This window comes from Rhyacophila brunnea, unplaced genomic scaffold, assembly GCF_057557595.1.
Source record: "Rhyacophila brunnea isolate RB1 unplaced genomic scaffold, BYU_Rbru_1.0 scaffold_118, whole genome shotgun sequence".
Taxonomy (NCBI): domain Eukaryota; kingdom Metazoa; phylum Arthropoda; class Insecta; order Trichoptera; family Rhyacophilidae; genus Rhyacophila; species Rhyacophila brunnea.
The window spans coordinates 747179-769536 of NW_028232772.1; the positions used below are offsets into that span (position 1 = coordinate 747179).

General features: G+C 34.0%; 1 protein-coding gene across 1 annotated transcript; it reads left to right on the top strand.

Annotated features, from left to right (window-relative positions):
- The first annotated feature begins 1282 nt into the window (after window positions 1-1282).
- Window positions 1283-22346, top strand: LOC147078211 (WD repeat-containing protein 35-like). Its single transcript, XM_085960570.1, has 21 exons — window positions 1283-1373; window positions 1975-2086; window positions 2755-2894; window positions 3930-4032; window positions 4111-4271; window positions 4424-4571; window positions 4897-5027; window positions 5699-5902; window positions 6484-6598; window positions 6682-6795; window positions 10111-10330; window positions 10458-10680; window positions 12085-12254; window positions 12452-12655; window positions 13233-13376; window positions 13481-13616; window positions 16579-16701; window positions 16798-16888; window positions 17492-17763; window positions 18214-18326; window positions 20226-22346. The coding sequence occupies exons 1-21, from the start codon at window positions 1350-1352 to the stop codon at window positions 20404-20406; spliced, it is 3129 nt and encodes a 1042-aa protein (XP_085816696.1). The 5' UTR covers window positions 1283-1349; the 3' UTR covers window positions 20407-22346.
- Window positions 22347-22358: the final 12 nt, after the last annotated feature.

Genomic DNA, 22358 nt, shown 5'->3' on the forward strand with positions numbered 1-22358 from the left:
GGGCAAAACCAGTTTATTAGCTCAATATACCTATACATAGTGAAGGAAATATATACCTAGTAGGTATATAGGTACATAATATCGTTTTTGTGATTGAGGTCTCTTGAGATCAAAAAACAAACACAACCTAGGTATGTCCTACTGTAAATAACCCGATAGTAAGTAGTATGTAAGGTTTTTGGTCTAAAACCTTACAAAATACCACAATGACGACATGGAGTACCTACTTATCTACCTATATGTATATTATATCTTTAGCTACAATAGAAATGCTATGCTGCATAATGTTAGATGCAAAAAAATAATCTTAAAGACTAGGTACCTATCTAACCTAAAAAAATATTATCAACGAATATAACATGGGTATTTACGTGACCGATACCGAATATGATTGAAGTAGGTATTGTAAATGATACCTAATTATAACATTATTGATATGACTGCTCGAAAGTCGAAACCAAAACGTCAAACGATCGCAATAAGTTAGAACTGTCAGTGCACTAACAATCAAAGTTATAAAGTTTCTGTTATTCAAAGCTGTGCATGACGCAAATTAATATGTATTTTTTAAATATCGGGACCTTAGATTAAAGTTATTTATTTATAATAGCGTATTCATCCTGTCAAAAAACTTTACATACTTTGGTTAGACAAAGATACCTACATAATATTATTATGACGACCTTCATACCATTTTCAACAATTTCCCTGCCAATTTCATCCCATATCTTATCTTTCTTTCTTATGTTTTGTAGTCACTGTCAGAGAAATCATAAAGGATTGGATATTTCCGGACCAACTCGATCAGCTGCTCAATGTCTTCGCCATTTTGATTTTACTAATTCCCTTGGCGAAATTGTCCGCCGCGAATAAATTCGCTGTCGACAGAGTTCCCGAAAATCGCAGCGAATATTCGCTGCAAATTCGCACTCAAGACGCAAGGCGGTCGCGCAAGCGTGCTCTGTCCCGTAAGCCAATACGAGCTTGATTGGCGAATAATTCGCTGCGAATATTCGCCGCGAATATTCGCTTTGGTGTGGGGGAGGCTTAACTTGTCAGGAATATGTAAAACAGAGTTTAAAAAATATTTTTTGTAAAATAATAACTTTCTTTGTAAATATATTCTATAGATACCACTTATCAGTTTTTTCTCATAATTTTTCTTAAATAAACACTAAACGATATTCTAAATTTTATTGAAAAAATGTAGTTTATCATGCATACTTATTAATAAAAAGGTTTTTGAAATAAATAATATTTAATAATATTGCAATACCAAAAAGTTTCTTGTTGAAGGTGGGGGTGTTGTTTATGTGGGGCTGCGAAAAATTTCATGTTTTTAATAAAATATGTTTATTTATATGAGTAAAAAGGTATTATATGTGAGGATTTATATCAACCTACTACATTGAACTTTTATTTATTAGTTTAAAGTGTATTTTTTACTGTTTCGTGGTGTTGTTGTATTTACCGTTACTATGGCTACAGCGCGCGAGTTTTTTTTTTATTTCTGTTTTTGTATTTTTATAAAAAAAAGAAACTTACGAGACTGTCATAAACATAGTAAACTATTCCACTTTTTAAGAATCAATCTTTTCCATCGCCATAATAATATCCTCCAAATTAGGTGATATTTAATATACAAAAGATTTTTGATAGTGATACTTTTTTGTGCTATGCTAATGTGTTTTACAATTTTTATTCAAATTTAATTAATTAGATTTAGTGATATCATACCAACAATTTGTTATTAATTATAGTTGGAAGCTATAACTATATATTTATGTTTAGAATTTTTTTTTAATATTGCACCTTAAAAAGTGTAGGATATTTAAAAATCAATGGTATGAATCATGTAGTTTATTTTAATTACCCATCAATTTTAGTATCAAGTAGGTACTTACCTTTACCCATTTGAAATATGGATGAAATACTTACATTTTAATAGTTTTCAAATGATATTCTAATTTTCAGATTGCGATTCCCAAGCACGCCGGTATCAGTTGCCTATCATGGAATCAGCAAGCGGGTTATATTGCTCTCGGAGGAGACGATGGAATGCTCAAAGTACTCAAGTTAGAATCTGGTAAGAAATTCCATCAACATAGTAAATTTCATTAACACCAATCAGTTTCTGAATGTGAACATAATGATTTTTGTTGCTGATCTTGTTAAAATGAATTGATCACAAGATCGGGGTTATAACAGGTCTAAACAATATGAATTGCCGAATACTCCATGGATACTGGTTTTATAACATGTTTGATTTCGAGACCAGAATGCTCTCTTGAATTCATTCTGACCATGTTCGATCCCAATAGGATCATATGGCCCCCCACAGAGTGAAGGTTTGCATTAACAGATTTTTTTTCACGAGAAATGGATGTCAGCCACTTGCTCAACCTATTAGGTCCATACTCTGACTCATACACAAATTGAAAAACAATGTGTGTACTTGACAGACCAGGATTCGAACCTGAGACCCACGGCACCATAGGCCGACTCTTAAGCCGCGCGGCCATCGTGCTTTCTTGAATAACGTGATTTTAATATTACTGTATATTAAGTCACTATTTTTTTATGACCTTATTTGACCTTTCAATATTTTCACCACCTTTGACAATGAAACATAAATTGCAATAGTGGAGACCAATATTCAATAGTGAACAATGTTATATTGTTTATGATGACTAGTGATAACATATTTTTTTTGTATTTATCTATACGTCGTCTGTGTAATTTTTTTTTCTGTAGGTGGTGGTGGAAATTTATCCATGAACCTGAGTCTGGAGGGTCACACTGGTCAACTGCAGGTGGCGACTTGGAATGAAATTCATCAGAAACTCACCACCAGCGATGAGCATGGAGTCATTATTGTATGGATGCTCTACAAGGTGAATACCTATTTGAAAATTATTTATTGTAGATTTTGACATGCCCATTCACATTATCGTGTATTGAATGAGTTATTCTATTTTGGCTTATTTGAAATATGTACAGGGCCAAGCCATATGGGGGTGTTGGGGTTTTTACCCAGATTTTTTTTATAAATAATAATATTAAAAAATATATATCACATTCAATTGTATGAATCAAGGGTGGCAAATCAAAGAAATAATACAAAATATAATTAAAATACATATAATCTCCCATCTATGACTAATGTAATACAGTTGTATAGGTACAAATATACCGAAAAGCATTCTCTTTAAGCTTCAATGGAACGGGTCAGTATACTAACATAATAGGAATAAAACGTTACTGCAAAAATATAAAAAATTTTACCTACGTAAAAAAAATTACAGATAGTAATTTTCGTTTATGTTATCATACAAAAAAAAAATTGTATTACTTAATGTACCTACACAATATATTTCAATAAAATTATTATCTAATTGAACTTTTTTTGATTTCATTAAAATGCCATTAAAAATATGTATTTATATTGTTGGAGTTAACGCCCACGGTGGCCGCGCGGCATAAGCGTTGGACTATAAAGCCATGGGTCCCAGGTTCGAATCCTGGGTCTGGCAAGTACACATATTGTTTTTCAATTTGTGTGTGTCAGGGTATGGACCTAATAGGTTGAGCAAGTGGTTGACATCCATTTCTCGTAAAAAACAAAATCTGTCAATACAAACCTCCACTCTGTGGAGGCCCATATGATCCTATCAGGATCGGACATGGTCGAAAAAAAAAAAAAATTGTTGGAGTGGGGATTTGGGTTGCCATCTGGGTGGCAACTGTTTTTGGACGGCCCTGTGTGTACATAATTTTGAAAAGTGTTAAAAAATCTATGATTTAAACACACTCATAATATGTCATTAAATATCAATATTTATATCAAATAGCTTGGAAATAATCTTGGATTTTCGTCAGATTGTCACGTAATGCATAACTGATTTAGTGTTTCATCTTTCTGAATGCAGGGTTCGTGGTATGAAGAAATGATCAACAACAGAAACAAATCAACTGTCAGTGGAATGGCGTGGAGTTCTGACGGCCAAAAAATATGCATAGCATATGAAGACGGTAAGAGACATTCGATTAGTTTCACAAAACAATAATATCTGAATTTGTATGTTATTACGAGATTGTGGTCTTTTATAGGGGCTGTTATTGTTGGTTCAGTGGACGGCTCCAGGGTTTGGGGTAAAGACATCAAAGGCTCTGGTCTAAGCGGTGTCCAGTGGTCTCCTGATAATAGCTTACTGTTGTTCGCCATGTCTTCGGGTGAGCTACATCTCTACGATAATCAAGGAAATTTTGCTGTAAGTATCTTAAATATTTTATATTAAATATCAGAATTTTCAGCGATTGTAGTGTATAATAAAAGTGTTGAAGGAAAGACTTTTTTCATCTTGCAACACAGATTCTAAAATATATAAGTACATACTATGTAATTTGTGTCTTTTTATTGCAGATGGCTCTACCAGTTCAATGCACTGATATCCCGGCAAAAGTGGTCGGCATGCATTGGTATGCCAATCAAGCATCTCCCGAGACACCAGCTCTTGCCATTTGCTATCAAAGCGGTCACATACAACTCATGAAAGGACACAATGATGATGGTATCTTCTAAGATTATCTTTCTTAATTTGTACCTACTGTTTAATCTTTTGTTAGTAAGTTGTAATAATAATCATATTGTGGTAGATGAGCAACATTTCGTCTTGGAATCCAGGTATATATTCGGAAACAGGCGAGTATTCAACAATTTTCGGCTTTGGCAAGTGAGCGGAGCATGAGTATGACTCAAATCAGTTTGTCTTAGTCAGTTCTACTTACCATTTGCATACTACACCAACATTTTAATGTATCTTATCGCCTGTTACCGAAATCATACGAGTGCCAAGATTAAATGTTGCTCCTCTCACTGGTATTATTTTGAAACAGGTGCTGTGCTAATCGACAGTGGACTACAAGCCGTAAGCTGTCACTGGAACCATAACGGCACTGTCGTAGCCGTGGCCGGCACAGGACTTGATGATACAAATGCCGTCCAATTTTTCACACCTTTCGGAGAAGTACTGAAATGTTCATATTTTAAATAGAATCAAATATTGTCTCTGGAGGTTCTGATTTAGGGATATACAATAGTCCATAGACATCTTATTATTATCCACTTATGTAGTGGTTTACCTGTTTTATTATTTTGTTAACTCTAAACTAGGTGATTGAAACCTCCAATATGGCGATATATAATTGGTGTTTGTAAGAGAATACTATTTATACTGCACTAAATCACAATATGGCAACATTAATCATGGAGAAATCTTAACAAGCTAGTGCTGTAGCACAACAGTTAATTCCTTGGGATAATACATTATGAATATGTACCATCTAGTTTTATTCCCTTTAAGCTGTCATTTGACAAATTTATTGCCAACTGTATGTCAACTCTATCGGGAGCTTTCGAGTGACGGTTGATAGACACTACTAATTTGGCTCACATTGACCTGAAAATCAATGTGAAGAAAACTGATGTCATTTGAATCCAACACCTATCCAAACTAACATAAAATAAAGTATAGTTTTTAGGAAATTTGGGCATTGATAGTAAGTACAATGTACTTGAGTCAATAACTTAATTGATTAAGTACAAATATACGTCGGATCAAATCCCAGTCCAAGATTTTTTCGATGGCAAAATTATTGTAGATGGTATTGAATTTATACAAATGTATTTGATTTTCAGCATTTGCGGACGTTGCGTGTCCCCACAGGGGGAATGAAAGCATGCGTCTGGGAAGGAAGATCACTTCGAGTCGCTATAGCAGTTGATTCGTTCATTTATTTTGCTAATGTTAAGCCGGATTATAAGAAAGCCTACTACGGCAACACTCTAGCCTTTGCATCGTCGCAGCACACTGTGACTTTTTGGGATACGTCCACAAATCAGGTTTGTTTAATATTTACATCTACCAGTATCTAATTTTTAAGTTCTACGACTAATCTCGGTATAGTCCTTCTCCTGTATTTACCAGTATTTTCAGATTATTACTATCAGATTTTTTGCAAGAATGAGAGCATGTTACATAATATCTTGATTAGATGACTTTGGTGAGCAGGACATGTGCAGCGTGTGGAAAACTGCGAGCTGCGCAAAAGCAAATTATTAAAAAGCGAAAAGAAGTAAGGTAACTGCGGCTTCAATGGACTGATTGTATTATTACCAATATCGGGTGTATTTGTATCCAAGATGGCTTGGCACTGGAGTACTGTCAAGCATGAAATCTATTACTTGAAGACGCTAGGTACAGTCCTGGGTTGTAGACACAAAGATGATGGTCATAATTTAATGTTCGTGATTAATGTGAAAATGAAATTGGTCTTCCTTTTTCTACCCGCCATTTGATAATTAAAAAATATTTCTTATTTTACATTATGCGCATTAAAGATTATAGAATATATAAAACCCTTCACCCGCTAGGTTGATGTATTTAAAATTGTACGTTTGAACTGTATTTTTTATTAATTTAGTCATGGTTGAATCACATACCGAATGTGGTGGACATGTGCGGGATTGATGACTTCTGCGTCGTTGCCACGCCTCATTCACTGTTTGTCTGCAACCAGCAAGGCGTCCAATGCGATGGTGTGTAAAAAAATCTACTACATTAAAATATTTAAATTAATGTATAATAACAATATATCAACGATAAATCGATTTCCTTACAGCCAAGGTGACACCCATGGAGATCATGTATGCCTGTATGAATAGCGACGGGTTTGTCGTGGCTGCTTCCAAGGATTGCTTTATGCTATGGAGATTTTGCACACCCTCAAACGGATGTAAGACCAAGAACTATACTAAAGATATTTAACTACTATAAGTTAGTATTATATTTGATATCGATTCCAGAATGTTATGGTTGAATTGATAATTATTTCGATGCATTTTCTGTAAATAAGAAAATAGTGATCTACTCCACTGATGTCCCGATTTGGTTATTTACTTACAGGATTTGTAAAATGCTTGAAAATAGCTCGCCGTGTTATCAACAAATTTAAAATTGCATTTCTGTCAATAAGTCATTAAAATACTGATACCAATTAACGTTATAAATGCCTAAATTCCTTATTCAATAATCCTGTAATCGAAAGAATTAGGTAGAAAAATATTTAATTCGTCGTTAATTTTCTACAAACACGTATTTCAATTTTTGTCAGTTTTGAGTTGTTTGATGTAATGAATTCAGAATTTGAATACGCACATATTCCAATAACACGTATCTCAAAACATACTTTATAACATAATAGATTTAAGCAATTACAAAAACTCGTATCACAATAAAAGACTTTCCTAAATATTATAAACTCGTATCTTGAGTTACGTGTTTGTAAGTACGAGGGTGGGTCAATAATTCCTTAGAAAAAAGCATTAAAACAGGTTTTATTTTTGTATTTTTTTTTTATTTCTCAACATAATTTCCTTGGAGCTCAATACACTTGGTTAGACGTTTCTCAATTTTTTTTAAACCGTCAGAAAAATAAGTTTTCGGAAGGTCCTCAAAATAAGCATTTGTCCGATCGATGACTTCTTCATTTGAAAAAAAACGTTGTCCACTTAGCCATTTTTTTAAGTTTGGGAAAAGGAAAAAGTCACTGGAGGCTAAATCTGGCGAATACGGTGGGTGGTCGACCAATTCGAACTTCAATTCTTCAATTGTAGCCATTGATCGTAAACATGTGTGAACACGGGCATTGTCCTGATGAAAGAGGATTTTTTTCCTGTTTAAATGAGGCCGTTTTTCTTCAATTTTGTTTTTTAGCTGGTCCAATAAAGATGCATAATAATCCCCTGTTATTGTTTTTCCTTTTTCCAAATAGTCAACGAAAATAATTTCACGTGCATCCCAAAATACAGTAGCCATAACCTTACCAGCTGATTTTACGGTTTTCGCCTTCTTTGGACATGGTTTGCCTTCGCAATCTACTGCTTTGACTGTTCTTTCGTCTCGGGAGTATAGTGGTGTATCCATGTTTCATCTACAGTCACAAAGCGACGAAAAAATTCATCCGGATTGCGTTGCATGAGCGACAACAGGGCTTTAGAGGCCACCACCCTACTGCGTTTATTGTCGACTGTGAGCAAACGCGGCACCCATCTTGCAGAAATATTTTTCATGCCCAATTTGTCATGTAAAATAGAAATGATGCTACCTTTTGAGATCCCTGTAACCTCAATTATCTCACTCAACTTTAATCTTCGGTCACCTAACACCATATCGTGGATTTTATTGATCATTTCTGGTGTAGTCACCTCTACAGGACGTCCTGAGCGTGGTTCATCCTTTGTTGATGTACGACCACGTTTAAATTCATTTAACCAGTTATAAATAGTTGCAAGTGAAGGAGCAGATATGCCGTGAACTAAATCCAACTCATTTTTTATTTCCTTTGCTGTTAACCCTTTTATATTAAAATGTTTAATAACAACTCTAAACTCAATTTTCTCCATTTTCCATTTTTCCATTTTCCACAAGCAAATTTTTTTTTTAAATGTACGAGAAACACACAACAACCCGACCAATCTGATTGAAACTTCGCAGCATACTGAATCGGTAGTGCCGCTGCATGAAAACAAACCGCTTGCAGTACTAGTCGCGCCACCTGTCGGCTTTTCTAAGGACTTATTGACCCACCCTCGTATACAGAATACTGAACTCCGACAGATGATTATACTGAAGCTCTTTCTCGTAAGTCAAGATACGTGTTTACTGCACTAATATTCACAGTAAAGTTGTAACGCATTCTCGTATCTCTGACAATATGACTGATCGGTCGAAAGTATAGTGCGATAAATTGAAGAAACATAACAATTTTTTCATGAAAATATGTGTAACTATACTAAATGGATATTTCATAGAAGAAAATTTATTTCTAAATTAAAAACTGAGAGAATAAAGTTGTTACATATTAGCCTCTTCTGAAAAGTTGTGTTTTTTGAGATACGTGTTTGTAGAAAATTACTGACGATTTGTAACTGTGAAACTACACAATCGAAGGACGCTAGACCAGTATGCAAGATACCAATCTTAATAATTCTACGAATTTCGATATGACAGGAAAAAAAAATACCGTTATGTTACCACTCGCGTTGTTTAAAGAGAAATATTCAGAGAGTTAATCGTCGACAAGCCCCAGAAATCGTTGCAGAGATGAGTCTCAAACTGAAACACATTTCATGCCAAGGGTTCAAAATCCTTAATTATTATTGATCTTCGGAAATTTGTACATATTATACTGTTGGCCGCATCACAGTTCACCGTTAGATATTGTATCAGAAATAGATGGCCGTATAGTATAGAGATCAAATTATGCCTAAATAATATCTACACTTAAAAATACATAATTAAAACCACCAGAATATAAGGGAAGACAGAAGAAAATAGTTATTTTAGTAAATAAGAAATACATACAATCATATTGTATATTATATTTATATAGAATTCTGAGTGATTCATTATCAGATAATAATGACAGCGTTTTGATAGTACTCAATATCAAATCAATGTTTGTTCTTATTGAATCTAACAAAATTGGATGATTGCTGTTTGCAATGCTTCACAAACAACGCTTAATTCTTTATCATACTGCTTTAGAGCCATCTCCTTCCAGTATGACAGCTCACAGTAAACTGTGATACAGCAAAATGTAATTCTTACAATTTACATGTAACCCTTAATCAGTGAGTAAATAAATGTCATCCTAAAGTTTATGTAACATAGTATGTATTAGATAAACTTTCACCTATGTTTTTGTTACTTCTATGTCCTACAGATTGTGTGAAAAGGAAAATATACCTAATTTTCAATTGACCGAATCTGTGGTTTTAATAAAATTAAAGTTAAAACAAATCCCCAGACATACACCCCTCCATAACAATAATTAATTATTTTTTATTAACATTTTAATCTTATTTTGTTTTTCGGGCGTATGGCAAAGATTATATTTATGACTGTCGTGGACCATTAAACCGTGAACAAATAAATATAAAAATATGTAATACATACCTAAGACACATTGTGTGTACTGGCAATCATGTACCTACTTAATTCTAAATTAAAAGTACCATTCCTAATCTTTTTATGTTTTTTCCTCTAGCATCGAAAGAACAAATCTTCTATTCGGACGGGACACCATGTTTGGGTGAATTTCAGACATCGCAGGATTCCATATCTTGCATCGCTTGCTCTGATAGCATCCTACTCATTGGCCGAGAATCTGGAGACATTTTGACCTACTCTATGCCGGATTTAAGCAGTAAATCGACTTATAAAGTCCCTAATAAACCACACAAGCTGGCGATCAACTCCAATTCAAGGTAGTAGCTGATGTTTAGTATTTATTTTTAATTTTGAAGATGTCCACATAGCAGCCGCTGATTGAAATTTTTACTGCGAAATATTTTATTCCATTCCAATGTGTTATAATATTATTATCTTTTTCAGTAAATTCAGCGTAATAGATACGGCCGGTGGTTTATTCTTGATTGACATGAGTGAAGATGTTACCCCACCCAGAGCAGCCCTCCGTAAAGACGTTTGGGGGGCGCTGTGGGCTACAGACAATCCACAGTTAATCGCGGTCATGGAGAAGGCGAGACTGTATATCTTGAAAGGAACAGAACCGGAGGAACCTTTAACTGCGGAAGGATATCTTTGCCAATTTCAAGTAAGTATAGACAATTAAAAACTGTAGCATTGTTTGTCCACTTTAATACCTTTACCTCACAAGCCTCTATGGATGAATGATCAGTGGATAATAATATTAAGGTTTTTTGTGGATGATTACAATAATTATTATGTACCTTGTAACAGTGGCGAAGAGTGACTTTTGGGAGTAGGTAGATTATGGGGTCATAGTTTATAGGTGAGTCATACATACTAGTATAATAATAATTATGATATTACTATGGATGAATAGTTACACCAATGTCAACGTACATTCTGTTTATTACAATGAATTTGCATCAATTTATAAATAATAAACAGTAATTTTCACTTCCATTCCACTGATGGCGTTCATTTGAAGACACTGAAAGTATGATTAGTATTAGCACGTAAAAAAACAAAACTGATGTGCTTCGATTCGACCATGTCCGATCCTAATAAGATCATTATGGGCCTCCACAGAGTGGAGGTTTGTATTAACAGATTTGTTTTTACGAGTAATAGATGTCAGCCACTTGCTCAACCCATTAGGTCCATACTCTGACTCGTACACAAATTTCAATTGGCCAATACCATTAGAAACAAGATGCATGTTTTCTATGTCTGTGCACTAAAGCCGCGTTGACATGGTCAAAGTACACTTCGAGGGTTTAGTGTCAAACAACACTATCTACAAAAGTGCAACTTTACAGGAGAGCCAAAAATCGTTATTTTAGATTCTTGTAACTCAACAAGGGAAATGTTTATTTAGAACCTAATGTTAATATTTTATAATTTATTGTGTATTGTACATTTATCTTGCTTATGATGATGTTAACATTTATAGGGATAGTTTTAAAAAAATATGAAAACAAGGGTAACTTATGTAGTTAGCGTTAAACTTTACTGACGATTTATTAAGAAATTAGAAAAGATTGACATAACGTTGTTTGACTATCATGTAGCCGTAAATGTAAAATAACGTTATCTCAAAAAAAAAAACAAACACTGTTTTGTAGACAACGTTGTCTGACTTTAAGCACTCGACTTGAACCGAGCGCCATCCAAGCGCACTCGCACGGGAGATCTTCATACAAATTACTCATATCCAAGCTACTTGGACCGCGTCCTACTCATCCAAGCTAGCTTGAATAGGAATAATTAGTATGAAGATGTCTCATACGAGTGCGCTCGGTCCAAGTCAACTTGGATAGTACTTGGACCGTGTCAACGCGGCCTAAGCTAGTGACTAAACACAATATGTAATTTAAAATTATATATCCAAGAGTCGCAAGAGAATTTATCATTATCCACAACCCTTGTACCCTGTGCGGCCCCTGAAAATTAGGAAATTAATAAATTTGCCTTACTGATTAGAACATCGTATGTCACTGTATTGAACTGAAATAATATTTTGGATTGATAGGAATTGGAAATAATCTGCGCTAAGCTATCAGAGTTAGGAGAACGCGGTGAAGCAGAGCATTTGATTCGAATGGAAGTGAAATCGCTTCGAGATACTCGGCAACTATTGGACAAAGTCGGACTAAAGGAGGCCGAAGCTTTCATCAATGATAATCCTCATCCCAAACTATGGTAATTATAATTATATAACTTATAATGAAATATGATATCAATGGGTCCTATTGTCAATCATGAAAATTTTTATTGCCCGCCATTACAAACCAATGCGGCTCATGGTCATCTCCACTTCCCTATGTCTGCAAACTCCCTCCAACCTTTCGAGATGTAACCCTAAGATAACCTTAACATTTTGATCATGTTTATTGCAGGAGATTACTCGCTGAGGAGGCTTTAAAAAAATTAGATCTGCAGGCAGCCGAGACAGCGTATGTCCGTTGCCAAGATTATTCGGGAATCCAGCTAGTCAAACGATTGTCTGCGCTGCGAGGGACAGCTCTCCGATCCGCTGAAGTCCTAGCTTGTTTCAAACAGTTCGACGAAGCGGAAAAGATATATTTAAAAGAAGACAGAAGGTTAACATTGGTTTATTCGACTCATAAATTCATATTGAACTGTAAACAGTTTAAATCGAGTTCATAACTCAACATGTGAGCCGACATCCTCCCTAATGTTAAGACAGTATCATAAGGGTGTGGAATTTTCTTAACTCTGATGGGGGGCTTTATGTGGCATACTCAAAGCACACAGGATTAGACGATCCACTCCTGTTTAGTCGCGATATCGTTGTTAGAGGCCACACCGAATGGGTTCTGTGCTGTTAGTTTGCATTATATTTTGTGCGTGGGCGCACTGTTCACTAAACCTACTTACTACTAATCTTAATACTTACTAATCTCCCTGTCACGCTCTTTTCACCTAACTCTGCAAGAGTATTGTTCCAAATACCCCGATGAACTTTAGAATTCGACAACATACATGATCATCCAGAGAACTCAAATATACGCCAGTATTTATCAGTAATAAAAAATAATGTGACAATACGAAAAAAAGACTTATTACATCGAGTTTACTGGTGTGTTTTTGTTTTTTTTTATCATTGATAAACTATTGCTAAGTGAGTGAATTCATTGAAAGTATGTTTTTTTCCAGGGATTTGGCGATATTACTTCGTCAAAAGTTAGGTCATTGGTTTAGAGTCGTAGAACTCTTGAAAATGTCCACTAATACGACAGAAGCTCAGCTCAAAGAGGCGTACAATAATATTGGGCATTATTATCATGACAGACAGAATTGGTCAGTTTGTATATTTATTCATATATCTTCTTGTGATTGATACATTTCTACTAGGTATTCTATTACGGATCTAAAGATGTATATTTTTTTATATAATATTTCAGGGCCAACGCTAGAGAATATTACACTTTATCAAATAACCAGGATGGTCTGATAAAATGTCATATAGCTCTGGAAGACACTGAAGCATTAGCAAAATTATCAATATCCAGTCCTAGAAAACAACATCTTATTCAAAAGGTTTGATAATCATTTATTCCATATCGTCGGTCTATCTTGTAAACCTCGTAAATCCAAATCAACTAATTGTTCAGGAGACAATAAAAACTGTCTAATTTTGGTTTTAAATGGAATTTCGAAATTTCAAAAATCTATTTGGTTACTTTTTAAATCAGCAACTGTATTCAGTAATTATTTTTAATAAATTTTCATTATACTTATTAAAAATAGCCTTTTTTGGATTTATGAGGTTTTCATACTTAGTGTATTTTGCCTTTTGATGGATTTAGAAGGTTTTCAGTCATAAAAACGAGTACTGTTTAAGACAATTGCAAATTAAGACACATTGTATAGTTTACAAAAATATCAAATGTAATGTTTAAACTTATTAACAATTTTACTTATATAGGTATATTTAAAAAAAATAATAAATGAACATGTTATTTTTTTTTAATGTGGTAGATTATCGTAGTAATCGTGAAAATTTTTCGACAAAACAGTCTTCAGTTCTTGCAGATCATGATGTTTCCTTGGTTTGATTTTAAGACGACTGGCATGTAGAGGTGGAAGGTCAGCAAACTTTTTAGGTGTGACGTCCTTGTCCTTTCTGTGAGGCAATCAATGACATTATTAATGGACAACGCACTCAATACAGTAGCTAGCAAGTAAATTCACGCACAGCGACATTCGCACATGTATAGGTAGACGTCACGCAATTTCCATTATGCGATATCACGCATCGGGAATTGATAGCAATATCACCTTTATTGTAATGGCGTTAGAACAGTGTTTCTAGTGTCAATGTTCATTTGAGCGAACCCGTTTGAACCAAACCGTTCGGCAGACCCGACAAAAAGCATCAGGAATTTATAGAAATATCACCTTTATTGTAATGGCGTTAGAACAGATTATGCCATTCGGCAGACCCGACAAAAAAGTGAGTGTCATTTTTATTCCCAGATGCTTCGTCCATATTAATGTCATTGGAGGCAATACACTCCAAACATCTGAAAATCTTAATTTATACTGTATAGTGCCATTTGGTTCATATAATGATGCCCTTATATCAGTGACAACCGGATTACCAACTTTTTTTCCAGGACGAACACTTTTGATAAATTTAAAGTCAAATTTGTTGAAATCGTTGTGATACAGATATTCACTATAATATGGCTCTGGTTTTTTTCGAGCATTACGGCATTTATTCCGCAGGAACATTTAAGTATATCCTGTTTTTTTCAGATACCTTTCAATGGTAGAATGCATCGAATCAACTGGCATTTGGGTGTGTCCTTTTTCTAATATCCTAATATCATTCATCATTGCAATATTCAATAGTGAATTTTCCATCGTCGAATTTCAATTTTGATATGTACAACCATCGCTATATAGGATTAGTTCTCTTCTATCTGTTTCCGATAGAGATGGCAAAAACTTTTTTGATGCTTAACAGAACATGCTCCCATGCATGTTCTGTTTTTTTCCTTCCGAAATATTGCTCACCTCTTTCTATATTTGCCTTCTTTTTTTCACTTTTCCACTCGGACTTATCTGCCTTGCATTAATTTTTTTTCCTCCTTTTCCTTTAAGTGTCCGTACTGATTTCCTGTAACGAATCATCAGTATTGGAATAAGGAACTAAATATTGGCTTTTTCACGAGATTTTCATAGTTTGAAGATCTGTCAATAGTCTCGATTATATTATTTCCTGATAATTTTGCTAGTTGGGGTCTCACACTTATATTGTAAGAAGCTTCGTGTTGTGAATCATTCATTAAAACATTGTCATCGCTAGAAATGACCTCATATGGCGATGATAATGGAATAATATGTATGGTCTCATAATATTCCCTTGGGATTATTTCTATATTATTTCCTTCCTTAGCAGCAGTTGTTTCAATTGTGTTATTTTTTATTTGTAGCATGCCCATAATTTTTTGAGCCCATGACATCTGAAAACAGATTAAACTTTGTAAATTTTGCATTCACGTAGTAAGTGGGTACTTGAATGTAATTTGATTTGTTTTCTTTTCTAATTGTATGTGCTAATAAACTAAAAACCATTGAAAACAACCAAACATCATTAAATATGCATGTCATGAAATTCTAACCTGAAAAAAACGTTCTATTGTAAATGTAACATTGTGTGCATATTATGGGAAATCATTATAAATAAAACGCTTACCTTAATATTTAATCTATATTGTATCAATATAAATTAATTCCTCTCGTAATATGATACCCAAAGTATAGTTGTATAACGAAACAAGACGAAGGTAATGTAATACTCAAGACACTGTGACAGTTCTCCATACGAAATGGCGGGATTACGGTATTTACGAGGTTTGCAAATTTTATTGTTGTATGGACGCGATTTACGAGGTTTTTGTGGATTGATTTTTGAAATTATGAAACGAGATATGGATATAAGAGTTTAACACATTCGTAGATATTCAACCATTCTAACGTATTCGCTCAAAATCTCATTTTTGACCAAAACGGGATTTACGAGGTTTACAAGATAGACCGACGATATATCATGTTTTCAATTATAGTCCGATAACAAGAAATCGGCAATAACAGGAAGTCGCTGTATTCGCATATAGAAGACTTCTCAGTGACGTACCTGTCATGGCGGCAGTGCACGCATGGCAGGCGTGTTTAAATAATATCTTGGCTCTCTTTTTAGACGCGACTCCTTTTCTTTTTTGTAATAAACCAAAAGTTTACTAATAATAATTCTAACATCACTTCTGACAATTTTAGACATATTTTTTATTATAAAAAGCTTCAAATTACGTAAATTGATAGATCCATACACTACAGGAGCGTAAAATGAAATGATATATTTGGGGGCGTTCCTCATTTGAAAACGGAAGTGCGATTAGCTGCACTGGAGGGGATTGTTAGTTTACAGTTTTAACAAGTTTACAATATTTATCTCACAATAATTAAAGTTGTACATCAACAATTCTCATTTCAGGAAACAAAACTTGTCTTATCGAATGAATCTGACACTGTTGTTAGTCAAAAGCCAACTTTAGTAGGTGCCTTACAATTGAAAGACGCCGGGAGATTTTCGCAATCTGCAGCCACAGTCTTAAAGGTTGATATAACAATATATAATTATTATATTATTTTAATACTTTAGAAAAAATTAACGTTGATGTAACACAATACGAATTTTCTTTATAAATTACAGTTGGCAGAGTCCGATACGGCGAATAGGTGCTCTCCTCTCAAAATGAAAAAACTATACGTTCTTGCTGGGCTATTGTACCAAAATGCGGGAGGTAATGTTTATAATATGCATAATTATTTGTAATCTTTAAACATGTAATGACCTGGGTTACATACATACATAGATTGATATAAAAGAAATTAACGAAATTTATGTTGTACTTATATGTTGTTATTTTTGTATCGGTCATTCATTCTAGTATTGAATATTAGTATATAACTTTGACACCCATGATATGATGGTGGAGAGATGATTTTGAAGGTTCGAACATGCAAAGATTCAAATCCTGCGTGGCAAAATTCACATGTAATTTTTCAATGTGTCTTTGAACCAGAGTAAGACCCAAGAATTGACCGGGTGACATGCATTTTAAATGAGATGATTTAATTTTTTGCCTTGATTGAAAAAATAGCTTTTTTAATTGGCCTTCTTTAGTTGTCGGGTCTAGAACAGATTGAAACACTTTATTAAAATTATACTATGCTGTTATAGATCTACCAGTATAGGTTGTCCGCTGAGTGATGCGCTACACACTAACATTTGGCGTATCATCAGTATTTTTATACTATAATGAAGAAGCTTAGTTCCAATTTTAAACACCGGACAATTTATTTGGTGGTGATAATTGTTACTAGTGTGTGTTCGATTATTTCAGACACAAATGGTGCAGCATTATGTTGGCGAAAAGCCGGATCGTGGCATTGGTTGTCACTGGCCCAACGCCTGGGGTCAGGAGGCGGTGAAGGTGGGAAAGGTGCAAACGCGAGCAGTTGGAGTGGCGGGTTGCGAGCGGCGTCCCGTCTCACACAGCGCTGCCCCTCCCCTCCTCCAGGCCCGGCTGCTGCGGCCGCCCTCGCCCTTGCCGCAGCTAATGCCAGAGCCTTCGCCACTTGCTCGCAGGCGTTTGTTCAACTAGAAGCTTTACCTGTGAGTTCTTCCTTATTTTTTACACTAAAATCTATACAAGATAGTGACAAAATGGTCTTTTTGTAGAAACTTTAAATGACTGCAGGTCAGATGCAGACATCAAATTAAATTTAAAAGTTTAACTTAGGGGATCTATCTTGTAAATGGGTTTTTAACTACATTCAGTTTTAACAGTATTTATTCAGTACAACACGGACGGTTTCAAAAGTGCTCTAACTTTGGGTAGCCGAAATCGGGTGACTAGCACATAGATTTTTTGCGGTAATACTGAGATATGCAAATTAATTGTTTATAAGAAAACGAATGACAAATAAAATAATACACATTGCGTTCTCTTTGATATTGTCGTTTCATTCTTCAAGCTTTGTGGGTTAAGATAATTTTGATGTATTTACATGCCTGCTTGTATATTTTTGTGTTACTATTATACATGTATTTTTTCATTCAAAGGATGGTGAGTTGTATGCGGATTTAGCTGTGGAAATATTCAGCAAGCATCCACCCAAAGACCCCCAAGTAAATAGAGCCGAATGCGCCACGTGCAACACAATGGTTTCTGATTGGTAAGTGAATAGCATTTACCCGTAGAATAGGAGTCTAAAGTGCAAGATTAGTAGAAAAATTAGTTGCCTGTAGTCAGCAATTATTTTAGACTCGTTTTGCTTTGTGGGGAGGTTTCAACTTTCATACTTCTTTTGGCTTCAGAATCAAATAAATAATATTATTACGTAACTTTTTACTGTAATAAGATTATCGTATTATGTATGATAGGTACCTACCTATAAGACGTTTTAAAATGTCTTATAGGTACCTACCTATAAGACGTTTTAAAATGTCTGATTATTCTATTTCGGTTTCATAACTAATCACCTACTTATTGATTTTTTTTACTATGTGTGTGTGTGGTGAGTTATTTGCTTTTATGCTATTATTCATATAGGGACATCTCTTGATTTATTCTAGTCAGTGAGCACATTACACAAAAGAAAGTTTTATTTTAATATTATTTACAATTGAATTTTTAGCTATTATTATAAATAATTTATTTTCTACGGAAAACAGTCTCTTCTCGGTTGTTCCTTTATGACTGAGGATTATGACCGCCTTGAAACGTTGCATGACCTACTCCAAACGATTAAATTTATGACATAAAAAAAGAGTGAACTTTAAATAATATCGTAGAAAAAACTTTTTTATTTATAAAAGAAAATATATTAATATGTTTTAACTCTCTCCTGAACATTTACAAAAAATAGAAGGTTTGCATAGTAAGCTGACGATATATAAATATGTAGGCTAGAAAAAAAAATCAAGGCCATCCAAAATATAGAAAAGCATAAAGAATTTAGCATTATGCTTGATTTTTTTATAGGCTTGGAAAACTTTCAAATTGCAATCTCCATAACATTATTTCAAAACTTACCAACTTTTGGCAGTAACCTCACGATTAATAATAAAACAAAAATTAACATGTCTAAAGGTAAACTTTAAAAACCGTTTTGGGTTTTAAAAAAACTAAAAGCTAAAAAAATATTTTAAATAATTACAAGATAAAAAGAACTTTTTATATACGTTTTTAAATTTTCTGTTGAACCATATAAACTTGACTTGACTAGCTTAAACGATCAAAAAAATTTGTACTTGACATGTCATATTGATTTCCATAGTAACGCACATATATATTAATAATTTAGTTGCTAGGATCCCAGACCCCCTAGCAACCAATAATGGTGTCGAAATAACTTTTCATACAAGACAGAATTAACTGAAAATGAATTCAATTCTACTTAAAGATGGCTAAAAGTATTAAAAAAATGCATTGGCATCGTTATCTGATACATTCTAAAAGTTTCAAATGTCTAGCTACGGGAAGTTAGTTAAAAATCGATTGCAAGATTTGTACCGGACAAAGAACCACCGGAAAAATAAGAATACAAGCTAAGAAAAACGTTGTAAAATAGAAATAAACCAAAACAAAAAATATATGTATTACAAAAAAGTGTGAGTATGTACATAATTTAATTCATGACTGAAAGACTCCAGATGTTTAATGTGTGAAAAATCACTATTTCGGCTCTCCTGTAAAGTTGTCAATATGGACTTACCTCTGGCATATAGATAATATGTATTTTGACAAGCAATAAATTTCATTTTACATAGATGGAAAAAACTATATTACGTTAGCAATCTACATATACTCGAACATCTTCTTGGCTACGTGTTATAACTGTGAACTAACAAGCTCCTCCCCATTTTTAACCGCAATTCCATTATAAACTAACAAGCTCCTCCCGTTTAGTCGACAACAGTGCCTTCCGGCTTTTGCCTAAATCTTCTTGTTGGAGTATACATGTACTCTTATTAAATTTTTTACTAAAGTTCATAAGTCAAGCGTTAATTCTATGGTACCATGACTCTTTATTTAACTTTTAAGTTGTAAGTTAATTTAATGTCTGTTTCAGGGCAACGTCTTGTACAGGATGCGATGCAAAGTTTTCCGGCTGCGCAGTGAGTGGGAATTCCATCCACGATCCCCATTCCGTGTGGACCTGCCAGCAATGTCAACACACCGTTGCTCAACCGGAAATTGTTCTCAGACAGACGTGTCCAGTGTGCCACGCTCACGTTAACCTGAATAGTTAATTTGAATTTAGCCAAGTAATTATGAAACTGCCACCCGTTGATTCATAGATAAAACCAATTTGACACATTGCAAGATGACCTATTCATCCTCTTGTAGATTAATACAACGTATTACAAATTAACTATAATACCAGTGGCGACTGGTGTAACATCATATAAACGCACTGCACTGCTTGCATTTTATTTGAAACATCGTTCAATATTTTCGATCATTTTTCTTCATAGGTTTTCAATATGATCACTCAGTTAAGCAACCACTAACTAAAATTGCCAAGAGTATGCGAAGTATACGTCATCTTCGTCTAAATCAATTGGGCCCTGGTAATATACATTTAGTTTACGTAAAATTAACCTAAAACCAATATAAAACAATGGAATCTGTGCTAAGCGTTTTCGCCATGAGTAAGCTAAATGTTGAATATCGTGTGCCAATCAAAAGGCATGTCATTGATCGGAATACAGAGCCATTACAGATAAGAATATATTTCAAGCATTAAAATCATGTTTACTATCAGATATAGGAACCTTGATGTAAAAACTAAAACAATCGATTATTTTGTTATTTTGAAATACATAGGTAAGAAATAAAACAAAATGTTTGAGTCATGTGCAGTCCAATTCAAATCAGTATAACTCCTTCAAGTTGAACGGAAGACAGTATACCAGTAAGAGTAATTTTGCTACTACTACTATGGAAAATTAATATTTCATTATCTTGTGTGTTTACTAAACGCGAACTGTCCGTTATTTATATTGTAATAGGGAATATTTAATTAAATGCTAGTGATAAGCTAATAATGTTATTGTTATTTTACAAAGTGCAGTTTTATTATAATTGTGATCATTATTCATACAGTGTACTAAATTCCTAAAGGTACAATGTATATACAATTAAGATGGCTATAAAAGTGAGTTGTTTTTTCTACTAAAAAAAAGAATAAGACCGTTTTTTAAAAACAGAATAAATCCAGGAAAGACTTAATTCGCTACATGTTATAATTATTAACCCAATGCTTACGGGCCGCACAAAATTGTGTTTTTGCTAATTGCTTTTCAAATGCAAATTAACGCATTAATTACAAAATTAATTAAAAGGGCCCGTAAGCATATAAAATATATTATATAAATACAATTCCATATGTCAAAATGTTCTCAAAAATGCAATTTAAGAAATCCCCGGCCTACATGCCATTTATTGTGGCCCATCGGCTAATGAAATATGCAACAATATCCTAACAATTACCTAGACAAGGTTTTCAGTGCTGAAAACAATGGGATGGTATCTTTCTTCATTGTTCCACTTGGCCACGACAGCAGACTTATTACATATCATTGCATATCTTACTTTTTTACTTTTAGAGGAAATCAAAATGTTCCTTGATGGCAAAGGAAAGTTTATCAATGATATGATGCAGTGTTAGCAATCTCACTAGTGCTGACACTGAGTCTCGTGTTGTAAATGTGTATGTAATGCAGGGTGGAGACAGGCATAGTATCTGTATTTACCTATTGAAATATCTAAACTGAGAATGTAATATTATTACCTGAAACACTCGTCCCCTGTGCGGGCCACTGAAAATGGATAAATTGGCCATACTGATAAAAATGCTGCTGCAATTAATCTGTATTTGTTATTATTAATGTTTACTGTATTGAACAATTCCGTCCAGTCCTCTGAAAAAAATTTGTGATAATCTCTATCGATGTTAAGATTTATTATGTAACTATGCACATTACTCATAATATATACATTTGTCAATAATTAAGTACCTACATATATAATATGTTGCATGTTCAGCAATATACACATATCAAAATTTATTTATTGTGATTTTATAGAAGTTTGTTAGCCCATATGATCCTATTAGGATCGGACATGGTCTTTTAAATACATGAATGACATTTAATAAAATAATGTACCAATCAAGGATTTGATAAGTGGATGTTTTGTT

Excerpts from the sequence above, each read along its gene's own strand:
- LOC147078211 (XM_085960570.1), top strand. The coding sequence starts at position 1,350 with ATGTTTATTTATATGAGTAAAAAG. Across the intron at positions 1,374-1,974 it reads TTATTTATATGAGTAAAAAG|ATTGCGATTCCCAAGCACGC; the intron begins GTATTATATGTG and ends TCTAATTTTCAG. Across the intron at positions 4,572-4,896 it reads GAAAGGACACAATGATGATG|GTGCTGTGCTAATCGACAGT; the intron begins GTATCTTCTAAG and ends ATTTTGAAACAG.